Consider the following 23953-nt stretch of genomic DNA (forward strand, 5'->3'; position numbering starts at 1 on the left):
TTGGAATCAGAAGGAACTCAGGAGACAACTAAGGTCTCTCCTCCCAAGTCAATGGGGAAGTTGAAAAAGCCCACCCAAACAGTGCATTTGCCCAAGGCAGAAAGGTGAAGGAGAGGGTGAGAGGCCCAACAGAGGCCTCCCACAGGATTAAAGTCTAATGTTTTTCGGATGTGTCCTTGGGCCCAGGGAGTGAGGTATCTCGACTCCCGTTTTCATCCGTGAAGGAAAAGATGGGCGCAGTGATAGCAGTACATCCTAAAAACCAGCTCTAAACCTAGCTGACAAGAGTGGAGATCAGGGAGATGAGAGGTGGTTTGTGGTAACCATCTCTCTGCCAGCTGATGGTGTGAGAGAGGTGAGAAAGGATAGACGACTCGGGCTCTGGATTTTACCTTCACATTTCTGCTCCACAAAGTCCAAGATGGGGATGGACCAGTCCGGGCCTCGCAGGAAACCCGCAATGCTCTCCACCACCCATTCCACCTCGTCCTCTTCTGCAGCCATCCCGCGCCCACCCGGTGCCGCGGAGCACCAGGCCAGATCCCAGGAGCCTGTAAGGCCTTTCGGGTGCAGGGAGCGAAGAAGAAACAGGAGGAGAACCAGCTGCCCCCGCAATCTCCCAGCTGCCTAGAAGAAAGCTGCAAACCGGTTAACGTAATATGGTCGCTATGGCAACACGCGTAGTCTCCCCAGGCAGTAGACCGGAAGTGAAGCCTCCTTTTTTGGAGCCTGCGCAACTCACAGTGTTGGCATTTGAAGAATGCTTCCGATTGGCTGGAAAGGAAGAGCAAGTCGAAAAGGTAGCCTTCTGCCCATTGGTCCGGAGTTGCTGGGGCCGAGAACAAATGTGTAGCCATTGGCTGGAGGTCCTAGAAGGAATGTTAACGTTCCCTCCCGAGCAGTGGCTTGGGACCGAAGCTTAGAAGTGGCACAGTGAGGGCGCACCTGGTCCTCCCTGAAGAGGCTTCAGTTCACGGTTGCATCCCCACCCCTCAGTTCCGACCATTTTCAGACACACTGGCCCAGAAACGTTTGTAATTAAAGGGTTGTTTGAAAGTACAAACCCGAGCAAAGTAGCTCTGTAAGATTTGCTGATTGGCTCAGAAGTCAGCTTGCACCGTCTAGCTGCAGGTGGGTCTTTAAATTTTCTTAAGTAGATAGAAATAACTAGAATTAGATTTTCAAGAGCAAAGTCAAAGTGAATGTTACTTTAAACGAATTTCTGAGTAACCTAACCTTGTATTAAATAACAAGCTCTTGTTTTAGATTGGGGTCCTTTGTAGAATGGGTCTTCAAAGGTCATTGAGAGAGTACTTGGCGTCCCAAAATATTTTCAAACAACCTTACATGTATTTGCATAAACGGGGTCATATTATATGCAGCTATGAAACTTTGATCACTTAATATATAATCTTTTCTTGTAAACATATGAAACCATCATTTCTTTACAGCTACATAGTATCCTATAAACCACCGCCCTTTCAAGATATATGTATATGCATATATATTATGCATTATCTTATTTGGATGCATAGACGTGATTAGTGTGCAGGTTTTTTTCTTCCCTCTGTGGTGTTGGTGTACAATGCCGTTTTTCACTTTTACAAACTGCTGAAATGAACATCTGTGTGTCTCTAAGAACTGTTGGTTTTATTGACTATTCCAGGAGATAGATTCTAGCAGAATTGCTAAATGAAAGACTATATATGCCTTGACTTACCCGATCGACCCTCAATTGCTAGATTAAATTACTTCAGCTTCTTAAATTCTTAAATAATTCTGTACTGAACATACTTTCACATGTTTTTGAACCCTCGTGTCATTACTTACTTTGAATAAATTCCCAAAGGAAAGGTTAGGCTCGGTAACCTATTTTTAAAGTCATTTTGAAAAATATCTTTGCCAATCTACTACATTAAAATGGTACATAGTTGTTTTTTTGTTTTTTTGTTTTTTTTTTTTTTTTGGTCTTTTTTGCCATTTGTTGGGCCGCTCCTGCGGCATATGGAGGTTCCCAGGCTAGGGGTCTAATCGGAGCTGTTGACACCAGCCTACGCCAGAGCCACAGCAACGCGGGATCCGAGCCGCGTCTTCAACCTACACCACAGCTCACGGCAACGCCGGATCGTTAACCCACTGAGCAAGGGCAGGGATCGAACCCGCAACCTCATGGTTCCTAGTCGGATTCGTTAACCACTGCGCCACGACGGGAACTCCGGTATTTTTTTTCTTAAAAAAAATCTTGGAAGAGCTTTTTATATATTATTATAAGGATTTTAACTCTTTGTGACATGTTGCAATGACATCTTTGTCATTTGTCTTTAACTTAGTTAAATGTGTCTTTTGCCATAGAGGAGTTTTATATTGTTTATGTAGACTTTAAACTGCAGACAGTAAGTTATTTTTCTTAATGGATAATCATGCTCCAAACACTATTTGCTAGAAATGGGTATGGTAAAGTGTGGTGGTTTTTTAATTACTGAGAAGAGGCTAAAGGAAAGAAGGACATCATCATTCTTGGGCTAAAATATTGTGACAGCAGTAGTGGATTATTGTGTTTATTGTTCTGTCTTCCTGTCTTCTGAAAGAGAAATCTGCTTTTATTCTTTCAGTTTCCTCCTTTCAGAAAGAAGTTACTTGCTAGGATTCTTATGAGCCTGAAGGCCAAAAAGTGCTATCCAACTGCACTCAGCATTACCCTGCATTAGGATCTTTATCTTTAGTCTCTTGCAAGTACTTTCTAATTCCACTCAAAGCAGATAATAACTGGGATGCACAAGCTCTCCTTTTGTTTCTTTTCTCAGTGTTGTTCCTGAATGAACCCAGTGTGAATTCCCTTAGACTTGCAAGTTTTCCCATTTATTTCAAAACATTGTATTGTTTCAACTTTCTCCTCAAAACTAAGGCTTTCTTCAAATCTGACTAGTATCCATGAGGACGCAGGTTCCATCCCTGGCCTTGCTCAGTGGGTTAAGGATCATGTGTTGCCATGAGCTGTGGTGTAGGTTGCAGAATAGGCTCGGATCTCACGTTGCTATGGCTGTGGTATAGGCCAGCAGCTGTAGCTCTGATTGGACTCCTAGCGTGGGAACTTCCATATGCCACAGGCACAGCCCTAAAAAAGACAAACACAAAAACAAACAAACAAACAAAAAACTAAGGCTGTCTTGGAGTTCCCATCATGGTACAGCAGAAACGAATCCAACTAGGAACCATGAGGTTGCTGCAGGTTCGATCCCTGGCCTCACTCAGTGGGTTAAGGATCCAGCTCAGAGCCCTGTGCTCTGAGGTAGGTCACAGATGCGGCTTGGATCTGGTGTTGCTGTGGCTGTGGCATAGGCCAGTGGCTACAGCTTCGATTAGACACCCAGCCTGGGAACCTCTATATGCCGTGGGTGAGGCCCTCAAAAAGACAAAAACAAACAAACAAAAAACTAAGGCTTTCTTTGTATTCACTACTTAGAATTTTTATAAGCAGGATTTATATACAGGTTTAATATATTCAGTATGCTCATCATGAAATAAACACAAACTCAAAAGCACAGTGCACACACTCTTAGGGCCATACATGTGGGTTCTCAGGAGTAAGAATTAGACAGGGTGGGTGTGTGCTGTAAATTTTACCATACGTCACTTTGTTCAGCCAGCTAATGTTTTTCATGTTTTGTAGTGACTCTCTTGAAAGATCACAACTTCTCATTTTGGCAGTTTTACCTTTTATCTACTACATATAACAGATTTTCATATTGAAGTGTGTTGTAACAGAAAAGACTGAAATAGGTAACATATACATAAGTGTGTGTGTACATATATATATATATGCACACACGTATATCTACAGTACTTTTACAATAGTTGATGATAGGTTTAATGAGAGAACACATAAAAAGTAATTGGACCGTGCTTGGTAGCTAGTAAGTGCTCAATACATATATGAGAATATGTACATATAAATTACATATAATTACACAGCTATTATATGTAATTTAGATTCTTTTTTAACAACTTGCATTCTCTTTATTTTGTCTCCCTCTGCAGTCCTATTGAAATCTCTTCTCTTCATCCCTGTGTGGGAACTGAGCCTCTGCCTTACCAAAGGGTTTTAAAGTTCAGTCTTAACAGGACTGCATTCCTCCAGGTTTTTCAGGGACCATGTGAATAACAACTGCTTACATTTGTATAGTACTTTACAGTTTACAAAGGAATTTATGTCTGCTAGACTTGGGCAACCTTGAGAGCTAAGTAGAGATGATATTAAGATTTCCCTAATCTTATGGATGGTGTGTATTAGTTTGCTGGGATTGTTGTAGCAAAGTACCACAGACTGGGTGGCTTTGTCAAAAGTTAAGAAATAGCTAAAGTAAAACCATTGTATCACCAAAGTAATAATTAATTGAAGTTTGTTTTCCACACATAAAAAGACAGTTTGCAAACCAGGAGCTCTTAAACCAAAACATGGAATGAGGCTCAGGAGTATATTGTTATGAAGCAGCCTATATAGTGAGAAAGCAGTGACTGTTGCTTCTTTACAGTGGTTAGTTATAATATTAGAATTATAGGAAATTTGTAAGTAATTACCTCATATCAACCTTGGATAACAGTTCAGATTTTGCTTATGATTTCCAGAGGCATAAACAAGAAATGACTCAAGTGAAGTTGGTCTCACATAACAAGCTAAATTAAGCCCCGTTTGTATGACTAAACTGGTTTCTATCTGCTGAGGGAATTGTCAAGGCCAGTCTCCCTTTGTTTCTGATTTTAACAGCTTAAACATCAGGATTTTATTTTCTCATAGTTCTGGAGACTAGAAGGCTGACTTCAGGGTGTCAGCAGGTGTTGATTCCTTGGCTTCTAGATGCTGCCTTTTCACAGTGTCAACATGGTCCTTCCTTTTTACCTCTCTATCCAAATTTCCTCTTAAAGGACATCAGTTGAAGGGGATCAGAATATGACCTCCTAAAATATGCCACTTTGCATATTGATTATTTTGAGCTAAAGGTAACTGAGGAACAGCAGATGCAGAAACAGCTTTCTACTCTCCTCCATTTACATAAAAAGGGCATAAATTACCCGTGAGAAACCATCCCTGTACCAGACAGAGGAGAGGAAAGCACTCTTATCACTGAAGATGAGAAGTCAATGCTGAAAAGAGTCTACATAAGCAGACTCTACTAAAATAGCCCTTATCTTCCATTAGAAGTTATTTTAAACACCCCTCCCCATATTTTTCCAAGAACTTCAGCACATTTTTTCAGATGTAGAAGCCCAAATCATGTTTTCTTTTGTCTAGTCACTTCTCCACAATTTATCACCCTTTGTTAAAATGGTATGTAAGGAGTTCCCGTCGTGGTGCAGTGGTTAACGAATCCGACTAGGAACCATGAGGTTGCGGGTTCGATCCCTGCCCTTGCTCAGTGGGTTAACGATCTGGCGTTGCCGTGAGCTGTGGTGTAGGTTGCAGACACGGCTAGGATCCTGCGTTGCTGTGGCTCTGGCATAGGCCAGTGGCTACAGCTCCGATTAGACCCCTAGCCTGGGAACCTCCACATGCTGCGGGAGCGGCCCAAAGAAAATAGCAAAAAGACAAAAAATAAAATAAAATAAAATAAAATAAAATGGTATGTAAGCCCCAAGACTGTCTGCTCTTTGACTTTTTCACTTTTTTTGGTAAACCCCCTGTGCATATAAAATTTTAAGTATTACCGAACTTGTATGCCTTCTCTCCTGTCAGTCTGTCATTTGGCAGCTCAATTCACAAGCCCCCAAAACCAAACCTAAGTGAGTAGAAGAAAAGTTTTCTCCTTCCCTACAGTCATTTTGGATTATGGCCCACCCTACTGGCCTCATTTTAACATAATAACCCCTTTAGAGGCCCTCTCTCCAAATGCAGTCAAATTTTTAGGTATTGCAAGATAGAACTTCAACATATAAATTTTGAGTGACATGATCCAGCCCCTTAACAAGTGGGAAAACTGAGACTGTATGAGGGCAAGTTTCTTACCCAGGGTCAGCACAGAGTCAGGGCTTGCACTTCTCTGAACTTGATACTAAAGCAACAAGGTAACTTCCATTTTTTTTTTTTTTTTTTTTTTTTTTGCTGCCCCCATGGCATGTGGAAGTTCTTGGGCCAGAGATCAAACGTGAGCCACAGAAGTGACAGCAGATCCCTAACCACTCCACCAGAGAATTCCCAATTTTCATTTTATAATATATCACAGAAGTTTTTCCATGGTTAAATGATTGCTTTTAATATTACCTAGTGTTTAGCTTGGGCCAATATGACAGAAAACCATAGACTAGGTGACTTATAAATAAGAGAAATTTGTTTTTCTCAATTCTGGAGGCTAAGAAATCCAAGATCAAAGAGTCAGCAGATTTGGGGAGCATCTGCTTCCTTCATAGACCATTATCCCCTCACTATATCCTCAGGTTGTAAAGGTAAAGGAGCTTACCAGGGTCTCTTTATAAGGATACTAATCCCATTTATGAAGCCTCAACCCTCATGACCTAAATACCTACCAAAGACACACACCCCCCACCTCCTAATACCATCCCATTAAGGTTGAGGATTGACCATATGAATTTTAGAGGTACACAGATGATTCAGTCTTTGGCACCTACTTTTCCATGTGCATATGTAATACAATTTATTTAAACAATTCTGTACTTATCTAGGCCGTTTCTTTCACTGTTTAAAAAATCAGTGAGCATCCTTGTAACTAAATCTTTACATCCAATCTTTATCGTTTTGTGAAGATGTCTTTCTAAAAGTGGAATTGCTAAATCACACAGCGTGCAGTTTTTAAAGACATGCACCTGTGGAATTTGGTTCTGTTTTAAGAGGAAGTATTGTGCATTCTGCAATAATCATGGGAAAATGCTAAGTAATTCTTGTCCCTTTTATTATTGTTTTACATCCATGAGTCTCCATGTCCATACCCATGCACCAATATATCTCACATACTTGGGAGACTGCTAATTTAATCAGGGGAGAACTGGAGAAGCAATTATAAATTCCAGAGGAAGTAGACTGTTTAATTTCACAAATGTATCTCCAACTCCAATGAAGTACTTCTTACTAAGAGACCCGCAATGAATATTTGATGAACATGTGAATGATGATTGGAGTACAGAGTACCTCATATTTGCCTGACATTAATCTGTTTCTCTTTTCTGCCCCCTGGGGAAGAGAGTAAAGATGTGACTACTGGCGGAGTAGGGGTTTTTTATTTTAACTTTAATAAATCATGCTTGCATTCTAGATCAGATAGCTTAAAGTTATTATTAGCAATAGGCTTAAAAATACCAATGCAATAGAAGTGTCATGTTATATATAATTTATAGAACATATAAAACTTCACTAGTGAACTACCTAATTGCTACTCCAAATGGTAAGAATTCAGCTTTCAAGTAAAGAAAAGAAAAAAAAAAAAAGTCACTGCTTTAATCCTCTAAATTGCTTCTATTCTGGCTATAGAAAGACTTTTTTAGAAGTTTTAAATTATAGGTTCTTTCCAAATATTCTTACTTGATTTTAACAGCAAAGAGATAGAGGGGGTTTCCATGGTTTGGCATATAAATAATTACCTGCCATATCTTTAAATTCCCCACTGAATCCTTAGATTTCTATTGCATTTGCAGATGTAGCATCATAGAATTTCCATTCTCTTTTCACTCTCTTTTGATTTCTGTTCCTCATAAGCTATATAATATTCAGCAGCTTGATGTAAAACAGCACCAAAGAAATGAAAATATAGTGACTTTTCAAATTGTGACTTAACACATAGATATGGTGTGAAATGGCAGAGCTTAGAGTCCTGTCTTTACTTGCTGAGTGTGTGCCATGTGCCAGGCACCATGCTAGACACTAAGAATAAAGAGCTCCAGATATGGTACATACTAAATTCCAATTGTACAATAATTTGCTTATTATCATTTCATCTCTAAATGTTTAGGATCTACATGTGAATTATTTATTCTTTTTATTTCACCTCCCTTTCTTTAGTTATTAGGGGTTTTTTTCATTGTTTTATTTGTGTAAGTGTAGATAATTTTCTTGTTTTACTTTCTTCTCCTCCTGTCTACCTTTTATTACCTACTAAGTTTGACTCTTGTATCTGTCTTCTGTTGTGTTTTCTTACCTACTTTCTTTTTTTCTTTTAACTGCTGTATTAATGACTTTTGGGAGGATGACTAATTTATAGCACATGTTTATATGCAGCTTAGACCTGCTTTTAGTTCTCTTAAAAGCAGCTGTAGCCTAAATTAATGGCCTCTAAACTATTGACCAAATACTCCATCAATTAAAAAAAACTTTTGAATATTCCCCTTAATATTTGAATATATAGTTACTAATGACTTATGGACATGTACATATACATATATGAATATAAGTAATTGTATAATAGATAATAAAAACAAAAGTTGAAAATTGAAATGAACAGGAGTTCCTCTCATGGCTCCGCAGAAACAAATCTGACTAGGTTCAATCCCTGGCCTTGCTCAGTGGGCTAAGGATCCAGTGTCGCCGTGGGCTGTGGTGTAGGTTGCAGACAAGGCTCGGATCTGGTGTTGCTCTGGTGTGGCGTAGGCCAGCCGCTGTAGCTCCGATTAGACCCCTAGCCTGGGAACCTCCATATGCCACGAGTGCGGCCCTAAAGAGACGAAAAAAAGAAAATTGAAATGAACAAAGGCATAGTAAGGAAGCCACTGAGTATCCTGTTTGCTTTGGTCCCTTTTAGAATATTCTGGGAAAGATAATAAAGAAAATTTTGAGATTCCTATCTGGAGTCCAGAATATTGAGATCAAAACTCTCAAGAAAGGATGACAGAGGCCTCTTCCACCTTCAGCAGTGGAACCATCCTAATGTGAAAGGCAGTAGGGAATTGAGCTTAATAATGGAACATTTTTTTAAGTACGGCAGGGAGACACTATTCATTTTTAAACTTTTTTTAGGTTTTATCGACAAGGTTATGATAATTTCTGCTGTATAACAAATTGATCTAGTCATATACATATACAAATATCCATTCTCTCTCATATTCTTTTCCCACATAGATTATCACAGAATACAGGGTAGACTTCTTTGTGCTATACAGCACGTCCCCATTGGCCAGTAATTCCATACACCTCAGTGTGTGTATGCCAATCCCAAACACCCAGTACATCCCTCCCATCCCCCCATTCATTTTAAAATTTTATCTTCATTACTTTTTCTGTTGGAGACGTTGTACAGTCAGCTCTCCATATCCATAGCTTTTGCATCCTCAGATGCAACCAAACATAGATCAAAATATTTGAAAAAAAATTTCCAGAAAATTCCTAAAAGCAAAGCTTGAATTGCCACACACTGGCAACTATTTTCAACATTTACATTGTATTAGGTTTTATGAGTAATCTGGAGATGATGTAAAGTAAGCAGGAGAATGTGTATAAGTTATGTACAAAAACTACACCATTTTATATAAGGGACTTGAACATTTTGGAATCTATGGGGGTCCTGGAACCAATGCCCCATGGATACCAAAGGATGACTATAAATGTATACTGAAAAAAAAACTCAAACAGTATAGAACTACACAATGAAGAAAGTGAAAGTCTTCTATTTTTCCTACCACCTTAAAAAAAAAACCACTATAATTGTGTGGTTATTGGCCTCCAGATTTTTTAATTGTGTCTGTTAACATTGCTATTATCTTTGTTTTCCCAAAATGAGGCCATTCTCATTTATACAACTTACTTCATTTTCTAAGGATCTTTCAGTATAAATACAAAGAAATTTTTCTTTCAAATGGATGCATCGTATTCCACTACATAATGTGCCTTTTTAAATGAGTATCTTTTTCATGCTCCTTTGCAATATTTTGCTCTGATAAACAATACTACATTAAACATCAGTGTACATGTATTTTTGCATCCTTGCCAAGTCATTCCATAAAAGAGAAGTAGAATTCTGAGTGTAAGGATAAGAAACATTTTTGGAACAGTAACATTTTCCATCAGGATTACCAGATTGCCCTCCAAAAGGAAGTATAAACTGATACTCTCACTAAAAGATTGTGTTTATATTTCCACACCTTTTCAGCACCAGAAACTGTTCATGTTTTAATGCTTTTTTTTTTAATCTAAAAGGTAAAAAAAATTTACTTGTTTTAATTTACCTATTTTTTAATGAGATTTTTTCATATATTATTTGGCCATTTATATTTGTAAGAGCAATAATTTTTGTTTCCTTTTAAATTTTTTATCATGCAGATTTTCACATAAACATAAAAGAAACACCATGCTTCAACAATTATCAACATTTTTGCCAAATCCATTGTATCATTTTATATAGGAGTTCATTTGCATAAGATTGGAAGATGTCATTTAGTGCCCTTTGACCCAGGAACTCAATTATTCTTTGGCTAACTAGAACAAGTTTAGACCAAATGTTAACAGCCAACCCTAGGCTTCTTGCAGCAGTGAAAACCAAGTTGCTGATTGAGGCCACCAGAGGGCAGACCACGGGGGAAAAGAAAAAGAAGAAATCTACACCTGCTATGATCCAGCTTCAAGATGGCCCAGAGGTTTTAGGGAATTTTGTTTCCTATTAGTAATGCAGGAAAAGGGAAATTAGTCAAAGTCATTGTTTTAAACCATAGTATTGTATTTATCTGATAGTAATGTCGTTTATTATCTGACGTATTTTATCATCAGATTAAATACCTTTTGTTTTCTTTTTAGTTTTTTTCTATGAGTCGTAGAAGTCCTCCAAAAATAAAGTTTTAATTGGAATTGCATCAAAACTATTAATTTTATTTTATTTATTTATTTAGTCTTTTTGCCTTTTCTAGGGCCGCTCCCACGGCATATGGAGGTTCCCAGGCTAGGGAGTGAATTGGAGCTGTAGCTGCTGGCCTACGCCAGAGCCACAGCAACTCGGAATCCGAGCCGAGTCTGCAACCTACACCACAGCTCACGGCAATGCCAGATCCTTAACCAACTGAGCAAGGCCAGGGACCGAACCCGCAACCTCATGGTTCCTAGTCGGATTCGTTAACCACTGCGCCATGACAGGAACTCCAAAACTGTTAGTTAATTTAAAAAAAATTAAGATCCTCATACTATTTACTTCCCCCATGAAAGAACATGATGTTTTCTCCATTTATTTGTCTGCATTTATATCTCTTCAGTAAGGATTGCCGTTTTCCTTGTAAAGATCATGACATCACTCATTAAAAATTTTACTTGAGAATAGGTTTATTTTACATATATTCTGACTATATTTTGAGGATTTCACAGAAATATATTAATTTTTGCAGGGCTGATGTTTATGTATTCTTTTTACTAAGAAATACCTATGAGTTAGTTCTTTTTAATTTTCCTGCAGTGGAATTACGTAATCTAAAAAAAAAAAATCACAAAATTCTTGTGCTTGCCTTTCTTGCCTTTATTTCTCTTATTTCTGTTTCATACTTCATTATATTGGCTAAAAATGGTATAAAAATATGATAATATAATAATGATAATGTATCTTTAGTATGTATAATTGGCCTTCTATTTGGAATAGACCCTCATCATGTTTATTTCAATTTTATATGGTAGTATATTTTTATTAAGAATGTAAATGGGGGTTGAATTTCACATGGTGGACTTTCAGCATCTACTAAATCATATAATTTTTCTTATTTAATCAATTGATGTAGCTGTTTTATTAATGCTTCCTCATATTGTCAGCTTTCCAGTCTGAATTATATTCTCCTTGATTTCAGTGGGTTAAAGTTTTAATGTATTTTGAACTAGATTTGCTAGAATTCTCTTTGTTTTGTATCTAGTATTCATAAGTTAGATTTGTCTGTAAATTTTTTAGTATATCACATCTTTATTGGATTATAATGTCAGAGCTATGTTTAGCTCATAAAAGAGCTGGATAACATCCAATCATTTTCTGTTTTATGTTCCAGAATAAACATGTAATGATTTTTATCTATCTTATTGTTATTATGTTCCTAAGGCAGTTAGGAAAAGAATGCTATTTTTAAAATTTAAATGAAAATAAATGAATGCTTATATTACAGTAGAGATGTTTTATATTTGAAACCTCAAAGAACTGTAATAAAGGTTATTTCCCCCACCCCAACATGTTAAAGAAATGCCTGCCAAACCCATTATAAAAGATTATCTCTGTCTGGGTGTGCTGTGGGTTATACTATTACATAAAGCAGACAAAACCCTTTATTTTTCTCAGCTGTTCTGCTCAGTCACGGAGAGAAAATTATGCCTGGTGATTCAGCATCTGAAATGTTATACCAAGTGAAAAATTGCTGCCTATATATTTTTCACAATAAGCTATTTCATTTCTTAGGTGCTGGTATATAATAATATTCCAAGGAAGTTGTATTTCTTGGGGGAGGGAGTCAGGCACTAAAGGATTTTGCTTTTGGAGTTCCTGTTGTGGCACAGTGGAAACAAATCCGACTAGTATCCATGAGAATGTAAGTTCAATCCCTGGCCTCTCTCAGTGGATTAAGGATCCTGAATTGCTGTGGCTGTGGCGTAGACCAGCAGCCATAGCTCTGATTCGACCCCTAGACTGGGAACCTCCATATGCCATAGGTGTAGCCCTAAAAAGCGGGGGGAAAAAAAAAAAAGAATTTTGCTCTTGTTTTATCTAGTTGTACGTCTTGCCTTGCCTTTAGAAGTAGCTCATGGCTTGAATAATAATTTTTAAAAAGTAGTAAATGTATGGTAAACTTCCAGATAAATAATATTGATAAACTTCATTATGACCCTTCTCCTAACTGATCACAGCATTGGTCAACATAACTTTCTGCCATGATGGAAATGTCCTGTTTCTGTGTTCAGTGTGTCCCTATATCTATGTGGCTCTGAGGACTTGAAATGTGGCTAGTGCAAATGAGGAACTAAAGTTTTTATTTTTATTTTTAATTAGTTTAAATTTAAATAGCTACACGTGGCCATAGCTACCATTTCGGACAGCTCAACTTCAAAGTGCAAAATTTAATTAGTATGGATACATTAAAAAACCCAGAGTGTTTTCATCACTAAATGTTTCCTCATTATGCATAAATAAATTTCACTTGCCAGTATTTTGACAAGTGAGAATCAATATCAGTCTCTGTTCACTTCTCCAAAATTATGTAAACTTGCATTTTAAAAACTTGGTTTAATATTTATCTCCCATCTGAGCCACCTTCTTTTGCCTTTCCGAATGCCTTTCTGTTTTTCCTGTCATTGACATTTTGCTGATGTTGTTGTTCCCTTTTGTTTACATGTTTTTAGCTCTCCACTTAGCTATCTTTGCAATTTTGTATCCAAACCTACTGACTTTCTGTTAGTTCCTTAAAAAAGAGTGATTTGGTTTAAAAAATGAACATGAATATTTGCCCATGAATAATGATGGATAATTATACCAGTAAAATGATCATGGGTAAAAAATGGATCAAGAAGAATTTGCAAAAATAATTTTAGTGAGAATTTGTAGGAATAGAATTAACACTTTAGTAAGGAAATTACAGCTGTATATTGAACTACTTTTCAATGATGAAGCAATTTTACTTAATTCATTACTATAACTATACTTTAAACTTTCTAAAAATATGCATTTTGATGTACACCAGTTTTACATGTAGTCTGCACATCCAGCTCCACTACTATTAAAATTTTAAGATCTGGTGGTCACGTTATTGTAGCAAAACTATATACGCTGATTCTTGGTTTTTTTTTTTTTTTTCCTGTCTTTTTGTCTTTTCTAGGGCTGAACCCTCGGCATATGGAGGTTCCCAGACTAGGGGTCTGACTGAACTGTAGCCGCTGGCCTATGCCAGAGCCACAGCAACTCGGAATCCGAGCCAAGTCTGCAACCTACACCACAGCTCACGGCAACACCGGATCCTTAACTCACTGAGCAAGGCCAGGAATCCAACCTGTAACCTCATGGTTCCTAGTAGAATTTGTTAACCACTGAGCCAAGATGGGAACTCCTGCTTCTTGTATTTCTGTAGCAGCAATTTGAACATACACTTGAAAAGTTTTATGACTTCAAATGACCTAGTAGGATCTACGAATTATTTCAGTTAATTATTTTTTGATTAACAGATTGTAAAGTACTATTTTTAGAGAGATTGAAACAACCATTCATTTGAAGCTAAAATTTCATCATTTAGTAAGTTAATTCATCCTTCAATCCTTCAGTAGTTGAGAATAATGGTAAGCTGTCTTTTAAAAAAAAAAAAAAAGCTAATTTTAAATGAAATTATCTGTGACTGGAATCCAGATATTGAAAGCGTTGACATATTAGACTGGCCAGATACTTGAAAGAACTCAAGTCTATAACGATGCTGAGTCTGGTGGTTGAGGTCATTCTAATAGGCTTAACAGAGGTGGTTCACAGACTCTTTAGAAAGGATATGCTGCACCTCACTCAGATCAGTAACTGAGATATATTCATATCTGCTGCTGTTATAAATTAGGATTCCCTTCTAATTACATACTTCAAACTGAGTATTGTTAGCACTAAGAATGTTATTTCAATTTTATTATTTTATTTTCAAGCATCTTTCTAAACTCTTTAAAAATATTCTATATTCCTCTCCCCAAAATGGAAATTTTTTATTGTCTATTTTCCTAATCAAAAATAATATCATTTCATACATGTTATGTTCATCAAAGTCTGAGACTCACTGGGGTCAAGAGCACTAGTCTATCACATATAGACAAAGAGCTCTTGCCAATAGACTTAGGATAACATGGGCAAATTACACTCCAGAATACCAGCAAATCAATTTAGAAATAACAATTTCTGCTTAGACATTCAAGGATGCATAGGGAAGTTTTTGTCAGAAGAAAAGTCACCTTAAGAGTGTTCGAAAATTGTTGCCATAAACTTTTGAAGCTTTTGAAGATGTTATTGTCAGTGTGTTGGCAATTAAAAAGACATTTAATATTGATCGAAGAATATATTTAGTATTTGCCGTGCTCTGAGGGTATCATGGTGAGAAAAACGGACCTCAAGGGGAGATAGACATTAAATAAAGACCCACTCAGATAAATTTGAGGAGGCAGAAACCATGCCAGCCACAGAAAGCCTGTCCAATGTGACTTTAACCACCCACAGGAAATCTAACGCTAATTAACACCATTCCCTTTAGAATTTCCCATCTCATATCCCTATTCTGTGAAACAAAGGCTGGAAAGAGACTCTGAGAAGGTCCTACTGGACACATTTGTCAAACAGATGAAAAACTAGGTAGGACAGACTTAAGCCACCACTCCATATTCAGTTAGATGCCTAAACCTTCTATTGCCCGAGCCAACTTCCTTTCCCACTTGCAAATTACTAAATATTCTCAATGAATTTTCAAGGAACTACCAGAGCCTGAGACCTCAAAGCAGTTATTGGTATTACTCATAGCCAAGGGCTTTGACTGATGTCCATAGCCAATGTTCATGGCAACCAGACCACACATTGGGTGTCCCATTTGTTCCCCTAAATAGGACTCAGTCAGACTCCGTGATCCATTGCATTTGGATGGAGCCTCATGTGGTTAAGACTAAGTACTGCATAAAACTTGCCTGATAACAGTTTGTGGGGATCAGTGGTTTCCAGAGTTATGTTCCACTATTTTCACTTATAAACATCACAATTTCCCAAAACTCTGGTAGTTTAGGAAATAATTTGATCTCTAATCAGTTCAATCAGTCCAATCAGGGAAACAGAAACCACTGTACACAGTTCAAACAGGAAAGGATTTAATTCTGTGCAATATTTACAAAGGTGTTGGATGGGCTAGAGGAAAAAGGAGAAGAAAAGAAGGAATGTTACCAGAAATGAGATGAGACAAGATGTGATGCAATGAGATGAGGTGAGATAAGATGAGAATGCTGCTACCACCATTCTTAGGCTGGTGCCCTCCAGCTGCACTTGCTGCCAGAGGTTACTGTGTGGCCTGTGCAGGAACTCCATCTCCACAGAAGGAGCACCATGTGACCAGTGCTGAAACCTACTGTTGGGGTGCCTCTACCACTGGTACCAGACTTAAAGTGTCTTCTTTTCTCCCACCAGTTACTCCCATTGGCCAAACCTGACCAGAAACCAGTAAGGAATTCCGGGGAATGAGTTTCGGCTTCCAGCCCCTACAATTATGAAGTAGAGAAGGGAGAGTGTGTGGCTTTATGCCTACGGAAAAATAACTGTTACAGTAATCTTCTCAGGTAGATCCTTAATCACTCTTTGTTTATTTATTTATTTATTGTCTTTTTAGGGCTGCACCTGCGGCATATTGAGTTCCCAGGCTAGGGGGCGAATCGGAGCTGTAGCCACCAGCCTACGCAGAGCCACAGCTGGATCTGTGAACTCTAGATCCTGAACGAGGCCAGGGATCGAACCCGTGTTCTCATAGGTACTAGTCGGGTTCTTAACAGCTGAGCCACAACAGGAACTCCGATCCTTAATCATTTTCAATGAAATATATTAGATAGAAAATTACTTCTGAATGGATTGGATAAGTGTATAGCAATATTCACTTTCTTGGCCATCATTTCTTTGGAAATCTTGCTTTGAAGCTTATTAAGACAGCAGTGGCACAGGACAGACATAGAGAGCCAAGGATGGATGAGAAGGGGAAAATGGACAGGGCAGAACAGGTCCAAGAGCAGACACATGGATAATCAACTTGATGAGGAGTTCCCATCATGGCTTAGCGGAAACGAATCTAGTAACCATGAGGGACGCAGTTTCTTCCCTGGCCTCACTCAGTGGGTTGAGGATCCGGAGTTGCTGTGAGCTGTGGTGTAGGTTGCAGACACAGCTCGGATCTGGTATTGCTGTGGCTGTGATGAAGGCCAGCAGTTGTAGCTCTGATTTGACCCCTATCCTGGGAACCTCCGTATTCCGTGGGTGCGGGACTAAAAAGACAAAAAAAAAAAAAAAAAAAAAAATCAACTTGATGAAAGGCCAGCATAAATTTTGAAAAAGACTCAGTCTGTCTAATTTAAAAACATTTTGTCGCTAAAATTGAGAATGGAATTAGGGCAACAACAAAAACCTTTGTTTTTGTCTGAGTAGCAAGAGCCAATGAGTTTCATAAGAAGGGGAAAAATGTCAAGCTTACTAGTTATATGCAAATCTCCTTTTTAATGGAAGAAAAATGAGTCAACAAAAATACAAAAGTTACGTAAATTAATTAGCACCTTCATTGTCTTTAGACAACTGAGTGAAACAGCCTAAGAGAGTTGTCTCCAAATTAGCTTCCTTTCATATTCCACCTAGGCATATCCACTAGCATTTGTAAAAGGTTCACATTCCCATCAATTGATACCTGCTGTGGAATTTTTTTTCCTTTATATTTCCTCCACTTATACCTTGATTCACACAATTCTTTGTTACAATTCATTGGGACTTTGTGGTTTATATGGCTCAAAAATGAGTTAATTCCTATTTTGTTTGTTGGCATAAGAACATTCAATGAGTAATACTGAGCAGGATGATCACTCTTTGGGTAAATGACCGAACTTGTTTGGTTGAACTTCATTTTCTTAATGCTGCCACTTGCTGTCCTCATGAAATGCATATTATATAACTAATGAAAATTAATATAGAAATAATAAGATCATATATATATTTACAATTTTCATATAAGTTTGTGCACAATTTTCTCTAGTTCTCCTGGGTCTGAAGTAGTAAATCCATTTCATAGTTAATCCTCCTAGGAAAATACTGGAAAGGTGAAAGCAGTGGATTAAGTCATACTGGTTTGTGTAACTTAAACTTAACCCTCTCCCCTCTTGGAGGTAGTGGGGAGAACATTCTTGACACAGTCACAGAATACTGCATAGAGACTCCAAAGGGGTCATTTAATTGATCTTGATTTAGTTCTAGTCAGGCAGTCTGCACAGGTGTGGCTGTGTTTTTTCTTCAAATATTGAAACATTCCCGTAGGTGGTAGGCAGAATAATGGTCCCTAAGATGTCCATTTCTTGCACATCTAGAACCTGTGAACATGTTGTCTTACATGGCAAAAAAGGATTTTTCAGATGTGATTAAGGATCTTGAAATAAAGAATTATTCTGGATTATCCAGTGGGCTCAGTCTCATCAGCTGGGTCTTCGAAAGTGGACTTTTTCTGAGTTGTGATCAGAGGGAGATGCAAGAAGGGCAAAGGGGAAATGTAATATTTGCAGATAGAGGAAGAGGGCCAGAGGTCAAGGAATATGGGCAGCCTCTAGAAGTTGAGAAAGACAAGGAAACATTCTCTCTTAGACCCTCCCGAAAGAAATACAGCTGTGCAACACCTTGATTTCAGGTCAGTGAGATCTGTGCCTAATTTCTTATCTATGAAATTGTAAGATAAGTTTGTAGGAGTCCCTGTTGTGGCTCAGCGGTGATTAAACCCGACTGTTACTAATGAGGATGCAGGTTCAGTCCCTGGCCTCACTCAGTGGGTTAAGCATCCAGTGTTGCTATGAGGGGCAGTGTAGGTTGCAGAGGCAGCTTGGATTTGGCATTGCTGAGGCTGCAGCTCCAATTCAGCCCCTAGCCTGGGTACTTCCATGGGTACAGGCCTAAAAAGACAAAAAAAAATTTTTTCTTTGTGTTATTTTAAGTCTCTAAGTTTATGGCAATTTGTTACTGCAAAAATAGAAAACATACATACAAAGTCACTGCCTCAAGCCCTCTGCTGTCTGGGCCATCCTGTCCTCCTTTTGAGACTCTCGATTCAGTAACAAAAGGGTAGCCCCTGGCATTGCAGAGTTCCCTGAGCAATGGTCCAGCACAGCAGCCAACTTTAATTCTGACTAGGCTACACCCAACTTAACCAGTTGTGAAATATTTTGAACATTACTTTCAACTTCAGGGACCTAAGTCAGTGACTTTCAAACATTTTTGACTCCAAGCCACCTACAGTAAGATATACATTTTAATTTCAATATAGAACACACACACATTCCCCAGCACACAAATTATGTTACTGAAACTAATGTTTTATGAAATATTATTTAGCTTTACAACATGTTGCACTCTGATATTTTCAGTTCTATTCTCTTGTATTTTGTTAGTATAAATTTCAACACACTAAACTGATTTCATGATTCCCTAGCAGGTTGCAACCTTCAACTGAAAAACACCTAAAAACATGGCAACTCTATGGTCAGGATGTAGTTTCTGATGGAGAATATATTCTATTTGTTTTTGGTTTTGTTTTTTGCCGTTTCTAGGGACGCTCCCGCAGCATATGGAGATTCCCAGGCTAGGGGTCTAATCGGAGCTGTAGCCACCCGCCTACACCAGAGCCATAGCAATTTGGTATCCGAGCCACGTCTGCGACCTACACCACAGCTCACGGCAGCACCGGATCTTTAACCCACAGAGCAAGGCCAGGGATCGAACCGGCAACCTCATGGTTCCTAGTCAGATTCGTTAACCACTGTGCTGTGATGGGAACTCCTCTATTTGATTTTTAAAGGAAGCAGAATTTGTTCAGAATTTAAGTAGTTTCCATATGTAACCTTAATTCATTGTTATTACATACTATTTATTGATGTACTAAAAATGTGTTTGTTTTCTCAAGGTGAACATCAAACCCATGACAGTTTGTAAATTAAGCCTCACAGTAAAGAGAGGGACCACAACAAGAAGGGGGTACATTTTAGAAACAGTTTTAAAATGAATGGATACAGTCATTAGGTACATGTATTTAGTGTTCTGCTTTTCTGTTGCTCAATTTGTTCCTTTCTGCTTTTATTTTTAATATTTCCCTTTTTTTGTTCCTGCCTTTAAGATAGTACACATTTCCTTTTCTAGATTTTTATGTTAATTTATTGCATTTCTCTTTTTTTCTTATTACTGTTTATAGCTGCAGCATCATTTTAAGCACTTACACTTTTAGTATTCCCTTAATTTGAGGTCCTGGTGGAGTTCAAATGTAAATTTAAAATTACACTTAATATTGACAGAACATTGTAAATCAACTATAATAAAATTTTTTAATAAAATAAAATTACATTTATTATAACTAAGTTAGCTCTTCTAGGTGTTGGCAGCAAAAGTACTTGATGATTATGATACGTATTAGTTAGCGTATTAGTTAGCTTTCCACTAGGTTATGTTGTGGAATAAACCATCCCACAAATCCTAGTGGCTTACAACATCCATGGTTTAGTACACCTTCACTGCACCTGCTGGCTTCAGCTCTGTTCAGAATCTTTATTCCAGGATGTAGACTGAAGGTCCAGCCTAGCCAGGACAGTAAATAATAGAAGACAATGGTAGAATCTAACCCCATGTTATCCCCCCGTAATGCTGCAACCAGAAAGGCTTATCCTTGCATCTCTCAATTCAAAACTCTATTTTATTATTGGATTAGATCTGAGACTTACTATTTTAGCATTTATGTTTCCATTTCTAAATGTATCTTTAATCATGCTGAAATACTGTTTGTCTCCCGTAATGCTTTTTGCTATAAAATCAGCTATACCAATCATGTTTTTACAGGCCACGCCAAGCTGTGCCTACTATAAATTATAATAATATTAAGAGAACAGTATTTTTCTAGCTTAGCCTCCACCCACTGCAATGCAAGATCTCATCTCTCAAAATTCTAGAGGTATCGCATGTGCTTTAGCAAAGGAGTCTTATGGTTCCCAAGAGGATCCTTCTTGGTACTTCTCCAGCCTAGGTCCCTAGAGAGATGAACAATGCTTCCTGCTACCTCCAGACATCTATGGAGCATTGCTGCATTGCACATTTTACACCTTCATAATCTCAAGGGATTTCACTCTTTTCTAAATTAACAGCTTTGGCTGAAGTTCCTAGTTGCTGAGACACAATTAGCTAGTGAATAATATAATTAATACACTGTGCCATACTCAAAATTATTCTGACAGCCAAACCTTATATTTCAGTAAATTTGTTTTTCTCTCCCTCCCCCCTCCTTCTTCCTTCCCCTTCTCTATCCTCCCTATCTTTGGCACCCCCTCTCCCCTTCCCCTCTACCCAAGGCTCCTCTGCTGTTTATGCTGGTAGATCTTCTAATAACCAGTCCCACCCTGGAATCTCTGGGAAATTGATAATTTCAACACAAGATTTTTATTGTGCTTCTATAGGTATTGTGAATTGTAAGCCATTCTCCTCGCTTTATTAAAGTGTTATTTTAAAACACGTTATTGCAATAATCACACAGAAAAAAAATAATAATGTAATAGGGCTTGTAATGAAACCATAGTCTACTACCCCACCCCTTCCCAGCCCCAATTCAATCTCCCAGAAGGAATCACTTTTAACTGTTCCTGTTTCAAGGCTTTTTAATGGTTATTCTCCTAATTCTAAACAATGAGCCTTTGCTGCTATTTCTTGATTTACTGGTAAATGACTGTATTAGGTGAGAAAATTAGTTCCCCTCTTCTTCCAGCTCTTCTCCTCAGTCTTCCTCCTGATTTCTGTACTTATACCTTTACTTTCAAATTAAAAGGTTGGCATTTATATTTTCTCTAGTAACCATAATTAAGTTTTTTCCTGTCTAGTTCATAGGGTGCTTCTAAAAATTGAAAAAACTATTAACAACCATTGACATAACTGTAAATATTGTTGATAGGAAAATTAGATACTAGGATTTCATTTTCCTCTCTATAGGAGCTATGCAGATCATATAAAAGACTGTTCAAATTTTAAGATTACGAAGTCTCACTTGGCTGGTTTGATTTTATATTTCCATCTCTTTTCATTCATGCTGAAAATCTTGGTTCCAATGACAATAATATAGCAGTCAGTATTTAGAGGTCTGTGTTACTCTTACACCAAAAAGTTTTATTTTTAAAAATGTCAAACCTACAGAACAAGTTGAAAGAAAAGTATAATAAATGCTTGTATACTTTTTATCTAAGATTCACGAATGGTTCAATTTTTGCCACATTTGCTTTCTCTTTTGTTTTTGCTGAGTCATTTGGAAACATGTTACATTCAGCATGACAGTTTACCACTTGCATGTTTCTCCTAGAACAAAAACATTTTTACAAAACCGCAATATCATTTTTAGACCCAGGAAATTTAATGTTGATTATTAAATAACTCATATCCAAATTTCCCCAAATATCTCCCAAAATATCCTTTATAGATTTTCTTCTGTCCAGAATTCAGTCAAGGCTCACTCATTACACATAACAGAAATATCTCTTTAGTCTCCTTTATTGTCCTTTGGTTTTTGTTTGTCTTTCATGGCACTGATATTTTTGAAGAGCTCAGGTAATTGCTTTATGGAATGTCCTACATTCTGCATGTATTTCACTGCTTCATCGTGATTAGATGCAGGTTAAATGTTGTTTCTAAGAACGTCATAGGAGACGTGTGCCCTTCCCATCACATCACATCAAAAGACCCATGATGCCAGTCTGTCTCACTGTTAATGATGCTAAGGAACATTTGGCACAGATGGTGTCAGGTAGATTTCTCCAATGTAAAGGTGCCATCCCCATTTGTAATTAATAGTCAGTGTGGTGATTCTTTGAGACAATATAAATATCCTGTTTCCCAATCACCTTTTACTCAATAGTTTTAGCATCCACTGTTGGCCCATGCTTGAATCAGTTACAAGCTTTAAAATGGTGACTTTCTGGAGTTTCCACTGTGGCACAGTGGGATTGGCAGTATCTCTGTAGCACCAGGATGCAGCCTCAACCGCCAGTCCAGTGTTGCCACAGGGTGGGAGGGCCAAAAAAGAAAAAAGAAAAAAAAAATGGTGACTTTATTTCTTCTTTTAAAAAAGATGACTTCCTCCTTTCCTTCTTTCCTTCAATATGCAGTGGCTTGATGTGGGACCTCAGTTCCTAGACCAGGGATCAAACCCAGGCTACAACAGTCAAAGCACCAAATCCTAACCACTAGATCAACAGGGAACTCTCAAAATGGTGACTTTCTAAACCATTATTTTATAATGGCTGTGTAGTATGCCAGCTTTTACAGTTGTTTCATAATTCATTCCTTATCTATATAGATTGTTTTTGGTCTTTTGCTGTTACAAACAATGCTGTAAAGAACACTCTGGTGCCACTATACAATTGTGCCAGAATAATTGTTACATGAATCCCAGGAAGGAAAATTGCCAGGTCAAAGGTATTTAAAATTTTGATAGATATTTTGATATTTCCACCTAAAAAAAGTGATATGATTCACATTCCCACCATCAGTGCATGAGACTGCCTATCTTCCTAGCTCTCTTATTTTTTAATTACATATATAGTTTATATCTAATGCCACCTCCTATTTTCCCAGCTCTCTCTCACTATACCCTGACTCACAATTCCTCCACTCCTTCTGAAACTTCAAGGTCATTGTCGCCTCTTCACTGCTCATTATTTTGCCTCATTTTCTCTAGTTTCTACTTCCCCAGCTTATATTCCATGCTTCATCATTATAACTATCTTTTGCATACACTCTCAAACCCCTCCCTCTATTGTACTTTATGTCCAAACTCCAGCCCCAGTTAAAACCACCTCTCTTCCTGTGTCACATCCAGCAGTCAAATGTGACTGGAGAAAAACAACAGAAGCTGCTCACTGCAAATTCATGGCTCCACCCTCAAACAAGGCCTTTAATAAAGTCCCAATACATTCCCTAGCCCATTCGCTCTCTGACTTTCCTAGAGGGGCATTTCATTCCTTTTCTTCTCTCTTCAACTCTCCAACATTTTCTGATCCCTCTGCTGATGGCTTTGCTTCCTGCTTCACTGAGTAGAGAACGTACACAGTTTCTACCTGGTGCAAGTGCCCACATATTTTGCCTTTTTCTCTAACTATGGATATACTGTTGGTTCCCCTGTCTAAAGCCACCCCCCTGTAGTTCTGCAACTGGACTGCTCCCCCTCCCACATACTAAGGGCCCTCTCTGCAGCAGTTGTTCCTTCTCTGTCCTGCATCCATGTTTTCTCCCTACTAATCATTACCATTAGTATCAAACAT

The 23953-nt window shown here is 38.0% G+C and overlaps 2 protein-coding genes across 3 annotated transcripts in view; one reads left to right on the plus strand and one right to left on the minus strand.

Moving 5' to 3' along the window:
- CFAP36 (cilia and flagella associated protein 36) overlaps positions 1–681 on the minus strand; it is a 30054-nt gene extending 29373 nt beyond the window's left edge. The window contains exon 1 of one of the 2 annotated variants that reach the window (XR_014839387.1): positions 393–670. Coding sequence is in view for 1 of the 2 variants with exons in the window: in NM_001244775.1 (NP_001231704.1) it covers positions 393–504 (112 nt within the window). In the remaining variant the exon portion in view is untranslated. Of the gene's footprint in view, positions 1–392 lie in introns of both variants that reach the window. The other variant, NM_001244775.1, reaches the window with a different exon arrangement.
- A 229-nt stretch (positions 682–910) lies between these two features.
- CCDC88A (coiled-coil domain containing 88A) overlaps positions 911–23953 on the plus strand; it is a 199204-nt gene continuing 176161 nt past the window's right edge. Inside the window, exon 1 of the mRNA XM_085019197.1 lies at positions 911–1131. The gene's annotated coding sequence lies outside the window, so the exon portion shown is untranslated. The remainder of the gene's footprint in view (positions 1132–23953) is intronic.

Source organism: Sus scrofa, chromosome 3, assembly GCF_054392235.1.
Source record: "Sus scrofa isolate SSC_HxYL_T2T_F1_AM1 chromosome 3, Sscrofa_HxYL_maternal_Yorkshire_Landrace_v2.0, whole genome shotgun sequence".
Classification (NCBI taxonomy): Eukaryota; Metazoa; Chordata; class Mammalia; order Artiodactyla; family Suidae; genus Sus; species Sus scrofa.